Genomic DNA, 12,569 nt, shown 5'->3' on the forward strand with positions numbered 1-12,569 from the left:
TCTGCCAGACACAGCTGGATCAACAGTACGTAGTTTACAGTAATTTTAAGGCTGATGCGCAGCAGCACAACAGCCTGGGAGAAGAGTTACACAGCTGCTCCAGCAGCACAGCACCGCTCCCTGCCAAACCGAGCACCCGTGCCTGCTGCAGGGGAGGGAGTGCAGTAGCTGTGAGCTGGGGGTAGGAGAGCTGCAGCGGGGGCTGTGCGGAGGCACCAGCAGCCCCTCTGCAGATGTGGTAGGAAGAGTGAGCCTTGCTGGGGAGGGACACAGCTCACGCTGGAAAGGGAGAGTTACAACAGTTAGCCTACACTCGCTGCTTTTTCCACTGCCCGTGTGAACCAGGGGGGATCTGTATTATTGTCCTCATACAGCTCTGTGGGGCCTCTGGATGAAGATCTCTACCAGGGCTATGCATCAGTAGTGCTGCTCTCCAGTGGCAGCAGGGAAGGGCCAGCTCCAACACACGTGGGTAGCTAGCGAGATCCCAGCTGACCAGCATGCTAATGATGGGTCCAACAATTCCTTCAGCAGCCCAAGCAGCCTTTCCAAACCTGATCTCCAGGCATCTGCAGGGAGCACGTCAGAGCGTTGTCTCTCTCAGCTGAATTCCTCTCAGCGTATTCCTGTTGACATGCCACCAGCAAAGATCCTCAGGGAACATATCAGATAGCTTAGCTTGCTTCACCACGGATGTTCAAGACTCCAGCTCCAGAACAGATGTCACAGTAAGCACTCTTGGGCAAGCTAGCTAAGGGGACAATGCAGGGAACTATCTTACAGCCCAGTAACATTGCTTCCCATACTCTCATTAGGAGAAAGGTCTGAATCCAGGGTATAGGCACAAGAAACCTGTTATTGTTGGCACATCATCTGTGACAAAGAAAGGGATGGACAAAATTTTGTGCAGAACAAATGGAATCCTTCCGAGTTCTAGCAAAACCCCATTTCCAGAGTGTTGGGCAACCCCAATATCTATCCACGGTGCTGGTACAACACAGCCTTTCCCTTAGTAGCGACCACTGATCTGCAGCCACAACCAGCAAATGCACTGCGAGATGCTCAGGAGCTGTTGGGGCTGACAGGAGACATCCACGCTGAAGGAACAAACTCAAGCACTTCCTAGGATGTGGGTATTGTCCTGTAGGCAATGACTGATACCAACAGCTCATTTCTCACAGGCACTGAAGCAGACATCTCTAACTGAGCCTGGCCTATATTTGAAGTGGCAGCCTGACTGAGGGGGGCTGATAACCATGGCCACCCCCCAGGCCATCCAGCCTCCCAACAACTCAACTAACACGTGTGTTTGACAGCATGGTGAAAGCTGCTCTCCAAATCAGCGTGCACTCGTTAATATTCCGCTAACACTATCTCAGGAGCCTCATGCACCAGCTCAGGTGTTAATCAGTTCTATTTTCTTCCTAAAGCAGTGAACACATCTGGCATAATGGGCCCATTAGAGATGTCTGGGACCAGCTCTGCAGCTGCCCAGGGGAAGACCCCCAGCTGTACTGCTGGAAGCAGAAGCACAGGAGAGAGAACAGGGCCAGCTGCCGAGGCATGACCCCTGCCAAAACACGCCAGCCAGCCGCAGGAAGGGAGTTTAGAACATGGGAAAAGATTTGCTGGGGGGAAAGTCCTCACCACAGAGCAGTGCTGACCTGCTGTGTGACAGGAGCCTTGTAACTCTCCCAGATGCAATGCCTCTTCGTTGTTCTCTGTAGACCGAGAACAACCTGTTCCCTGGCACAGCATTTCTTCTGGCTGACAAGTCATCCTTGGCCTGCTTGGCTCCAGCTCGCACCTTGGGGAAGAGGAGCAAACCCTCCCCATCCCGGCCCTACTATCAGTACACCCACCCCAGGCACCTCCTGGGGCTGCTGGGTCGGGTTGGTATGCGGAGTTGTGAGGCCACAGTCACCAAACTCCCTGGCTTGCTTCCTCCCCATCTTCACTACCAGCCATACCACTTCTTGTGCAGGATTCTTTTAGTGGCAGGCTCGCCAGCATCTTGTCCTTTCTCAGACGTGACGAAGCTTTCCTCCACGCTCGTTCATTACTCCTTCTGCTGTATCGGTGCCACTTCTATTGATGTCAGGAGCTTTTTAACAAGCACCAGTGCTGCTGTTGAAGACTGACAGCTGCATCACGTTGCATTTGAGGCTTGGGAGGAAGGGATATACCAAATCCTCATTTTCCTGGGCTCACTTGGGAACATGTAGATGAGGGCAAGAGGAATAGAGTACATCCCAAAGCTTGAGACGATTTGCTGTACTCAGTAGTGGCCAAGACTCGCTTCCAGACTGAGACCAGCAGATTCCTGCATTGGCAGCAGCAGTGGGCGATGGATGCGGTGACTCCAGCAGAGAGCTCCTCTCACACAAGTGAGCCCTTCAGCCGAGTGCATGAAGGAAGAGGGAGCTGGCACAGCACTTCCACAGCTCCACTCATTCACTTGGAATTAACACCAGTCACTGAGCTGGAAACCCAGAACCTGAACCTTCCCCAGCCTGGTACAGTAGCTAATGCAACAGCAGGCTCTTCTTTTTTATTTACTCAAACCACAGGAAAATGGAAATTTATGATCAGATTTTCATACTGCCCAGGTATGTGGTGGTCTGGGCATCCAGCCAGGGCAACCATGTACATATGTAGGGGAAGGAACTGTAACTCATCTTGCCCAGCTAACTCATTTAAAAACCTGTCCTTAAATAGCAGCCAGACTGAACTGGCCTCCTGGTACATAACACAGAAAGACTTCAGTGCATGATTAAAAGAGGGAAGAAGAGAAGTAAAACCGGCAAGAACTCATCCTTTCGTAATTTTAAAATGAAAAACACTGACAGCTATAGTCTGCAGGACTGCATAATCTGCAATTCTAGAGACATCAGGAGTAAATCCAATTAGTATAGCTAAAACCAGACCAGGAATCCCTGACCCAGTGCACCAAAGGAAAACTCAAAACACCTTCTCACAGCAGAGCAGGACATGGCTTAGAGGGCAGAACTTTGATTTTCTCTCACACAAGGCTGTGGCTGTGCTCTCAAGGAAGCCAGCAGCCAGCCAAGAGACACAACACTGCAGCAGTAGAGAACAGCTTCTGGACCCACACAGGAGCTGGCGTTTGCTTCACGAGACAATTCTCCCATCAATTTTTTCTCCCCATGCATTAGCTTTACCTATGGATTTTGTGCTAGTGATGGATGCCAAGGTAACAGCTCTGGAAACAGAGTCCTTTTGTACCTGCACAGCTGTGCCAGGCTACTGTCTGGCCTCTGCTCAGAGCTAAATGTCCTCCCTGCCTATTTAACCCAAACCCCACTGACCAGCCCATCAGCTGAGACCCCTCCAGGTGACTGCTGCCCTTGTACAGCTGCTGGGAACCGGATCGAGGTGCCCCACAAGCCAGAGCCCCAGCAGGCAGGCAGGATTCTGCCCCGCGTTACATGCTGCTCTAAGTCCAGGAAGCCCACGGTCCTGCAAAGAGTCTTGGTGCAAACACCACAGGTGTCACAGACTTACAGCTAATAAAGCCTGGTCTCTACAGGGAAAATATTAGAATAACTGGCAATAGAAAACCCAAATTGCTGTGATTTTTGTCCCCAAACCATTGCTCTGCTTAGAGCCATTATTGTAGACTAAAATCCCTTTTATTCCAGGCTAGTTTTCTTACAGGCAGATTGTTCTGAACAAGCCAGAACAGCAGAGTAGCAATTCCAAAATAACTACCCTTACAAATATCCCCAAGGAGACCAGTCTGGAAGCAGAGTGGAGAGGCCAGCCTTGAACTCTGCCTTGCTGAAAGCCAACACCAAAGGAAACAACAAATTCCCTCGCACCGCCAAAGAATTCAAAGCCTTTTCCTGATCACAGTCAGGATTCCCCAGGATCAATTGATATACTCACAGTCCAGCCACACCAGGGACCCAATTACCAGAGGGCCAAAGACATTCCTGATAAAAGGCATTCTAAAAATTCTGCTCCGTTTTGTAGCATGGATAAGACCTTTATCAGTGTTGAGGATGGGAGAGAAACTGTGCTAATTTGCGATTTGCCTGACTTGAATATTTTGCATTAGTTGCTGATTTGTGCCTGCAGAGAGAAGTCCCCACCAAAATTAAGCACTAAGCAGTATCAGCCACTACTCTGGCTCCTGTTATCTTGACAGAACTCATGTCATATCCCCAAATATTTAGTGTAACAGGGACCTTGTATTTTAAAACTACATCAACTCTGCATTAAAACTACATGGTAAAACTTCCTCCTGCTAGAGGAATGCACAAGTTACAGTTCTTGTACTAGCTCTGATTTGCTCAAATTGCTTAAACATCATATATTTAGGTTGCATTTAATAACCTAGTATGTAACCGAAAATTATATATTCACAACTTGAAAAGTTAATCTTATTACAAGCTACTACTTTGATATTACCTGACACTGTGCTAACACAGACTTTACATTTCAAGCAGCAGCTAAAACATAACTTATTGAATATGTTGATATCCAACCAGTGTATTTGTTCACTTAAGCTCTACAAAGGTTGGCTATGGAGAACTGATATGGAGAAGACTGCAAAGAGGATTAATACAGACATTCCGACCGTGATTCTATGCCTTGCTCTTCACATGAAGGAGAAAAATCCAAGCTCCCAGATCGATAGCTATCATTTTGCAATTTTAGAGGAACAAGAGGGAAACTTTTTTGCAATCTCTTGAAGCTGAACAAGCCATTTTTGCACATACAAATGTCACTCATTGCAGAGTGGGGGCCGTGCTTGGAGCGGTACAGAACATTCTCCCTTCTCAAGAGCCCTGAAGGACGCTCACCCGCATGGCTCGGGAGCCTGTCGCTTTCTACCACTGGCAGATTCTCTGCAGGTCCTCAACAAAACACACAATAGACATGTCTTACGAGTACTGCTTGAAGCATCCAGGGCTAGATCCCTGTAGTACTATTTGGCTTATACACTTTCCAAGGGACTAATAACACAATGAATTATGAAGTCGATCGGAGAGAAGATGTCTCTGTGCAGGAGGTGCTGGAAACACACGAGCCTACAATAACACTCTCCTGGAAGGCCCGGAGATGGAACAAGGCAGAGTGGACAAGCCTCCCTACCTGCCACACCATGAACCAAATATCCCAAGAGGAACAAGACAGCAGCACCTGGCCACAAGTAACAGGAAAGGGGGATGAGCACAAAGAGCAAACACACAGAAGCAGCACTTGGCAGACCTGGACTGTCCACGCCAGCCTGCTCTCCCACGATGCCGTTGCAGTACATGGCATGCAGCTCGATCTCCGTAGCTGGAAAGCCTTGGTCACACAGTGGGCATGACACATGGTCAGCAGCTGTAGGACTGCACTCAGACACAGGCCTGCCAGCATCTTCATCTCCACCAGCCTAAGAAGAAGGAAAAATTAACCAGACAGTTAATTGTGCCGTTTCTCTTTTTGTTTGCTAGGTGCAATGCTCTGTGCTGTCTGGTAGCTACTCATCCTCCCACGGACTCAAATTTTCTTGGAAATTTTTATTCTACCCTCATCACATACTGGTCAGAAATAACACCACTGGCTGAGTAAAATGTGCAGCACTAGTAACTAATTCTTCTTCCAAAGGCAACACGTCCTTCTGAATGGTGGTGAAACCTCCCTGCACAGCCATGCACACCATTTAAGGCAAACATCACCTGTACTACCGCAGAAAAATGGCAAAGCTTCCATTAATCAGGAAAGCTCAGAAGCGAAACTGATGGAAAATTCATGGGGCAAAGCAAGAGTTCAACACCTGACTTGTGCTCATCAGTTTCTGGACATGATCCACGCTACACAGGCAGCACTGTCTGGGAACACAGCTTCCCCAGGATGAAAGGAGGCTGCTGTGCTCTTAGGGAGTCTGGAGAGATCACTGGGAAGCTCCTCCTCTCTGGAGGTGGCTGGAGCAGTCATCAGAGGGGACACAGATCAAGGAGAGAGGCAATACCATTAAAAATCCATGTCACACAAAATTAGTAGTGGTGGCTTTTCGCCAGGGCAAAATGTCACAGTCCATGTTTGTTCTCCGGGTGCCATTACTACTTACCGATACTCTCTTTTTGCATGGGTTACAGAGCTGCAAGTTGCTCCACTACCCACCTGCGGAGTTACAGCCTGCTCCCTATGCTACTGATGTTCCCAAGAGGCAGCAGATTCCTGCCATCTCACTTATAACTGTATCTCTGCCTAGTCAGGCTTACTACAGGATTTCTCCACATTAAGAAAGAACTTTCCTCTCCTCACAATGATTTTAAGAAGTTATTTAAATATTAACCATGTAGAAGAAACATATAGAAAAATAATGTAGGAGTGTTTTCTGTTCTTAGGGCTAAGCAGTGACATGTACAGTATGCAGCAAAACTGCTGTCTGCTTCCCTCCAACGGCATAATTTCAGGGAACCAGTAATTGGGGTCAGCCGTGATGCTCAGTGCCACTGGAGCGGCTTTGTCGTATTACTCATTTTATTACTTGCTTTTCCAAATGAGGGTCTGATCCTGATCTTTATGTCCTAAAGGGAAGGAGGGTGCTTTGTTGACTCGGAGGAGCTATGCAAAAAATTGCAGGACTGGTTCTTAAACTGAGAATCCAACTCACAAAACGCATTTCTCCCAGACACTGCCTGAAAGGTTACGGCACCGAGCCCCAGTTACACCTCTCATTTCCAGGGAGGCTCTCTGCCCTGGATTTCTGTGGAGGAGTTGCCACAAGAGTTCCTCCAGCCAAACACAGGCTGTTGAAGTACATCACTTACAGCATTAGCACTCATACCCTGCTCTCACATCCCAGTGTCACTACATCTTGCGAAGTCCTCACCGTGGGGCGTCACACAGAGGAGCCGTAAAAAACAAGATGTGTCAGATATGAATGATCAGATCAAACCTGCATTATCCTAGTCAGACAACACACATAAAAAAATACGATGGGAAAAGCAGCAGGCACTGCTCCTTCTAGCTGCCATTTTAAAAGCAATCTTAGATCACTGATTCTGCACACCCTGCCCGCCTACATTCAGTGGTAAATTACTAATTTTAAATGGAAATGCAACATTCTGTAACAAAAGACACTACGGTCCCAAAAACGCTTGTACAAAACCCTGCTGTAAGTCTGGAAAACCTCAACTGCAGAACCAATCACCCCCGTCAGAGGCAGAGACTGTTGCCTCTCCTCTTTAGCAGAGGAAATTGCCTACCAGATGTAGTACTTGCAGCCAATGGCCAGCCAAGAGCAATGCTAGAGGCTGAGCTCAACAACAAGACTCCTGTGTCGTGGCTCAGCAACTGATAGGAAGAAGTCAGTCCCAGCAGTCTACATTCGCTTCATGCTAAGTGATGATGCACATGCTAGCTGTTTCTGTAACTGTTTCTGTAACTGTTTCTGCTGTCTTCCCGGGGGGGCTGCAGGCTCCCGACCGGTACCTGCCAATGATAATGTCAAATAAGCCCTAGGAAGCCCCACCGCAGGGCTCCCGAGCACTGGGCTGATCACCTTGCGCCATCTAGGCAGAGGTGTGAGACCCAGGGCACCCTCTGCAAAGCCCAAGGGACAGGGCAGTGTCCTGGCCACAGCCAAATGGGTCATGAACGCGCTTTGGTGGCTGCGGCTACCTGGCTCAGCACAGGACTGCTGCCTCTCCTTGCTGCAGTCTCTAATTGACTGAGCAGTGCTTTGAGATACCTGCAGAATGAAAGGCACACGAGAGCAGAAGCTGGTTTATTAAGAGGCCTGTGACAATGAGACATCGGAGCTGCAGACTCACAGAATGAGCTTTCCACAAATGAATCCTCTTGTCAAGAGCTGTACGATTCTGTATTCATGTACCCTGCCAGAGGAGTACTTGGCAACCCCTTTGATATCACTCTCTAAATTAATAGACAAAGGGAGTTTTATCAGAAGCAGGAACTGAAGTCAGATGTCGGTACAGCGACAGCTGCAAAGCAATTGCTGCACAGGTGTGACAATACAGGAAAAGGAGCTGCACAACAGCACACATCTGCATCGGGAGGTAAGGAGATGGCCCTGCCACTAACTTACTATTGCTGTTAACTGTTACTGCACAGAAATCAAGATTACCAGGCTCAGGTCACTGCTTGGACTGCAAACCACCAGCAGCCCTCAACACTCCAATGTTATCTTTATCCCAGCCCAGTCTCTGGGTGAACCTCTCCTCTTGGAGATGATCTATGGAGAACAAACACCAAAGTGTTCAGAGGACTGTATTAGGGAAACGCATGTCACAACATGAGCGACTGAGGCTTACTAGGACAGCTCCTGGAGTCCCTCTGCATCACTGACCATCACGGCACTAAACCTCTGAGCATGGGCAAGCAACAGCACTGCTGTCCACACCGATGACATCCTCCAGCACAGCACTGTGTGATGTACAAAAGAATGAGCTGGAATTGATAACAACTCTCCAGCTACAGGACTGAAAGGCTCCAGAAGCAGCTGCACACTGCCCCCAGCCAAAAGGGACTGGAGTTATGAACCAGTGGAGAAGTGAAGAGGGAAGTGTTTGTGAGGATCCCAACAGCAGAAACGCAATCTCCCAGCTACTGAAGGGGAAACGCTAGCACAGCCCAGCTGAACCAAGGTCTAGAAGGCAGGAATGGAAACAGGACCCTTCCCCAACTTCAGGCTCTTTTACCTGCACAGGTGCATCTCTGCTGCCCAAGCAGAGCTCTTCTCTCTCCGCCTCAATAGCTTCCCGTGGACTCAGCTGGGTCTCTGCAGAAAAACACATCCAAGTCAGCGCAGGTTTCCAGCCCCCAAACTACCTCATTTGTTGATGTAACTTAGCCCATTTCTTAAAAGCATTTTCACAGCTTCAAAACATTTTTTAGACTTGCCACAAATGTTATCAGACAATGTGCAACAACACAGCCAGATGAGGGGTTAAAAGTCACAGCACGGTGGTGTGAGGACAAAGCCACTGCATCTTTGCAGCTTCATGGGGAGTGAGACTAGACACAAGAAAAGTGCGTGGGACACTTGCTGGGATAGAGACAAAGCAAAAATAGAGCTCTCCCTTGCATCAAGACAAACGGAGCTCTCTTTCTGCAGTCTGCCTCACTGTTGCACCTTCTTCAGACCTCCAAATTTTTCTTAGCAACAAAATATGCCTCCAAGCACCACCATGAACTCTCTCTACAGCTGCTCATGAACAGGAGTGGTCTTGTCATTAAATTTTTCATTTAAAACCCTGGACCAGAAAATCTCAAACATGGTAAGAGAGACCAAGGAAGAAAAACTCATTGGTCCCAAACATGTTTAATTAACATAAGACAAAAATTATTTCAGTTCTCATGCTTTACATATATCTTGACAATGAAAAATCTGAATATTGCTTGATTGCATTGAAGAGATCACTCCTGACACCTTGATGTGAGTGATCCCTCCATACCACTGTACATCCTGGTGTCTTTCCAGCAGCAGATCCCCTGCAATCTCTGGTCACAGAACTGTCTTAGAGAACATGGGTCCGAAACCAGGGAATTAAACTAAATTACCTGGGTAATTTCAGCCCTGACAAACAGAACTAGAAAAGAAATCTTGTTTTTTTTTCAAATAACTTGAAAATTCTCTTTTCTCTGAATTTTATAAGTGTGCAACTTTCGGTGCAAAATTCAGAACATTCTCATGTTCCTCTTACCTGGGCAAACAGAGATCTCTTCTTCAGCAGAGTTTTCTGTGGCAATATCTGGGCTCCTTTTACTGCCAAGTGGGGTCAACATGGAGATGCTGTTCAAAATATAAATATAGTATAAATCTCCAGTCCAGTAGGCGTGACAGCACACACCCGCCTGTCTCATGCAGTCCAGAACAGCAGACGATGCCATAATTTCCAAGTGGTCAATATCAGAGAGCCAGAAATGACCTGGATAACAGCAAAATATGGGTATAAAATGCTGCTCTAAGCAAAAACCTCAAAGAGAACATCTTTTCTTCTAGAAGCCCTTGACAAAAAGGCACGAAGGGTCACTATCTCATGTCAGGAAAGCAAAAATGCCTGCTCACAACTGTGGGATTCTCGATTCTTTTTACTCTTAGGAGATTTGGGAGTTGAGCAGGTACCAGCACTGTGCTTTTTTCTGTTTGGAGAAGGAAATCCTCAGAGAGGAAAGACACAGACTTGCTTTATCCTGCATTACCCTCTCCCTTCTCACACTGCTAATTTTCTTCTGTATCACTGTGCACGGCAGCCAGAAGCAGCACGGATGCAACACAAGGCAAGGCTTCCCTGCAGCAAAATCCTAACAGCATTAGCACAGCAGTTCCTCCAAGCAGCACCGGGTATCACTTCTCTTGTTTTGACCTTTGAATTCCTCCTTTTTTTTCCTCCCCCTACACTACACAGTGTCTTTCCGAAACAGGCAGGCATTGCTGAGTAAGTCTGGCACCCATGCTGACACGCTCCGCGCTTTGCGTGGCTTTCTGATTAGTCTGATCAAGTATGCAAGAACACACTTTAAAAGCATGAATCCCCATACTGACAAATAGAAGATTTATTAAGCTCAGCCACAGGCCTTAGAGAAGAGAGAACAGCCACTGCTGATTTATGATAAATAACAAAATTCTGATAGGAAATCACAAGTGGCTTTTCTCTCTAAATAAAGCATCTCAAAGCATTTGTTATGAATCCAGGCTGAGCATGTTTTACTTTGCGTCTAACATCAGGGCTCACTTCAAAAGAACTCACACAAAACAACTTGCTATGACATTTATAAAATGGGCTAATCAATTTGAAGTCAAACCACATTTCTTGCTACACCAACTATCCCCTGGTAACAAAGCCTATAATCATTTATTAAAACCCCAATCTACCATGCTCCACACAAAGCATAAAACAATCAGGCAGGGCGGCCCACAGAAAGCAAAGAAGCCTCTTCTCACTGCTGCTGCTTCCTAAACTGCTTCACTACCTCCAGACAGCTCAGAGCCGTGTTTCCCTATTAAGTGCTGCTGAGGCCAGCCGGCCGGGGTGCCTGAGCCTCACCCAAGAGAGGACCGTGCTTGGCAAATTACCAGGAGCCAGATGGCAACACTTAATGTGCACAAAACTGCGAAGACAGCAGCCATTTCTTGCCTTGCTGCAGATGTGCCAGCTGCTCAAGGAGGGGCCACGGCACCCAGGTACGTCCCGGCCCCAAGGGGGGCAGCCAGAAGCTCCTGGGCGGCTTGGGGAATGTCCCAAACTAACCCCATCAGCTAAACCAAAGGAAAGAGGTCTCTTTCTCTCCATATTCAGCCCTGGCCTCTTCTGCCTTAAGCAGGCGGGGGCCAGCGCTGCAGAGCGCACACCTCGGTGCCTTCTACACAAGCACACAAGCTCAGGCCTCAGCTGTCACAGTCTCATCAGACACAGGTTCCTCCTGCACCCCAAGGCAAGCTTTAAGCTTGTTAGAAAGGTGCAAGAGAGAGGGATTTTCATTCTCTGCACATTGATATTACCTGTTCAGGCCAAGTGCTGTTAGATCAGAGGAAAGTTGGCAGTTTCGTTCCAAAGCAAGTTTAAATTATAAAACTCAGCAAATTAAAAGCACGACATTATCTGCCCTCTCTTGTAACTTGCTCCTCGAATCCTCTCCCATTTGCCCTTCTTCTCCCACAGCCTTCACTGCAGAATTGCATCCCACAGGAAGGAGAGAGAAAAAAAAAAAAAAAAAAAAGGAAAAGAGGAGTAGGCTTAAATCTGAAGAAAATCATGTTGACTTGTCCCACACCTGTCATCTGCTGAAGTGGCTTTTCTGGAGCACTGCACTCTATCTTTGGCTGATAGGCAGTGCCGTCTGGCTTCCTCCTCCCTTCTTTCCTCTTCAGCAGTAAGGCAAGAACATAAAAATACACACAGAAATCCAGTAAACCCTCCACCATGCTGCCTATGCGTGTTCCCAGACAGGCCACGTGATGGAATCGCTATAACTCACCTTCAGCTCACCTATCCACCTCCACAGCTTTACCACATCGTATACATTAGCTTCAGAGGGCAAGGATCAAGTCCTGGTACTTGTACTAGGATGCACCTTGCACGTTTTATAAAGCAACAAGAGTATCTGATCTCTCCCACGCTGCTCCAAAGCCATGTATTTCCAGGGATATCCAACAGCAGCGATTGCAGACAGTCTTTCCAGCAAGCCCTGCTGCCAGGCCCTGCAGCGAGCCCCAACGAGACTGCACCCCAAAATACTGCAGGGACAGCAGAAGAGCCCCAAGCTCTGCATTCACCCTACTCACCTCTGTGCAATTTGCATGGGTTCCCCCTCTTCATGCACATCCTCTGCAGGCAGCACCTGGGAGGCCTGGAAAGGAAAATTCTGGTATTATATAAAACAATGTACATAGCTAACCCAGACCTGCTGGGTCATCAGATTCTGTCCATGACATCGCACCCAGTCTGTTAAGTATTTTTTTCTGAAAATGCCTAAGTTTTCATCCTGAAATAGTCAGCTTTTTCCCTCTATCACTCCTTTTGGTAAGGTGTTTCAGTAGCTCCCTGCAGTGATGCCTGGCAGTACTTTCTATTACCTTGCTG

At 47.7% G+C, this 12,569-nt stretch overlaps 1 protein-coding gene across 11 annotated transcripts in view; it reads right to left on the reverse strand.

The window, feature by feature from the left end:
• UIMC1 (ubiquitin interaction motif containing 1) overlaps nucleotides 1-12,569 on the reverse strand; it is a 39,760-nt gene that overhangs the window by 4,767 nt on the left and 22,424 nt on the right. For 6 of the 11 annotated variants that reach the window (XM_042790494.1, XM_042790495.1, XM_042790493.1 and 3 more), the window contains 4 exons: nucleotides 12,272-12,336; nucleotides 9,690-9,778; nucleotides 8,685-8,764; nucleotides 5,239-5,407 (listed from right to left, as the gene is read on the reverse strand). In XM_042790494.1, coding sequence (XP_042646428.1) covers nucleotides 5,239-5,407; nucleotides 8,685-8,764; nucleotides 9,690-9,778; nucleotides 12,272-12,336 — 403 coding nt within the window. Of the gene's footprint in view, nucleotides 1-554; nucleotides 4,884-5,238; nucleotides 5,408-8,684; nucleotides 8,765-9,689; nucleotides 9,779-12,271; nucleotides 12,337-12,569 lie in introns of those variants that run through there. The other 5 variants (XR_006165117.1, XR_006165118.1, XR_006165116.1 and 2 more) reach the window with 5 other exon arrangements.

Source organism: Tyto alba, unplaced genomic scaffold (genome assembly GCF_018691265.1).
Source record: "Tyto alba isolate M040663 unplaced genomic scaffold, T.alba_DEE_v4.0 Super-Scaffold_17, whole genome shotgun sequence".
Lineage (NCBI taxonomy): Eukaryota > Metazoa > Chordata > Aves > Strigiformes > Tytonidae > Tyto > Tyto alba.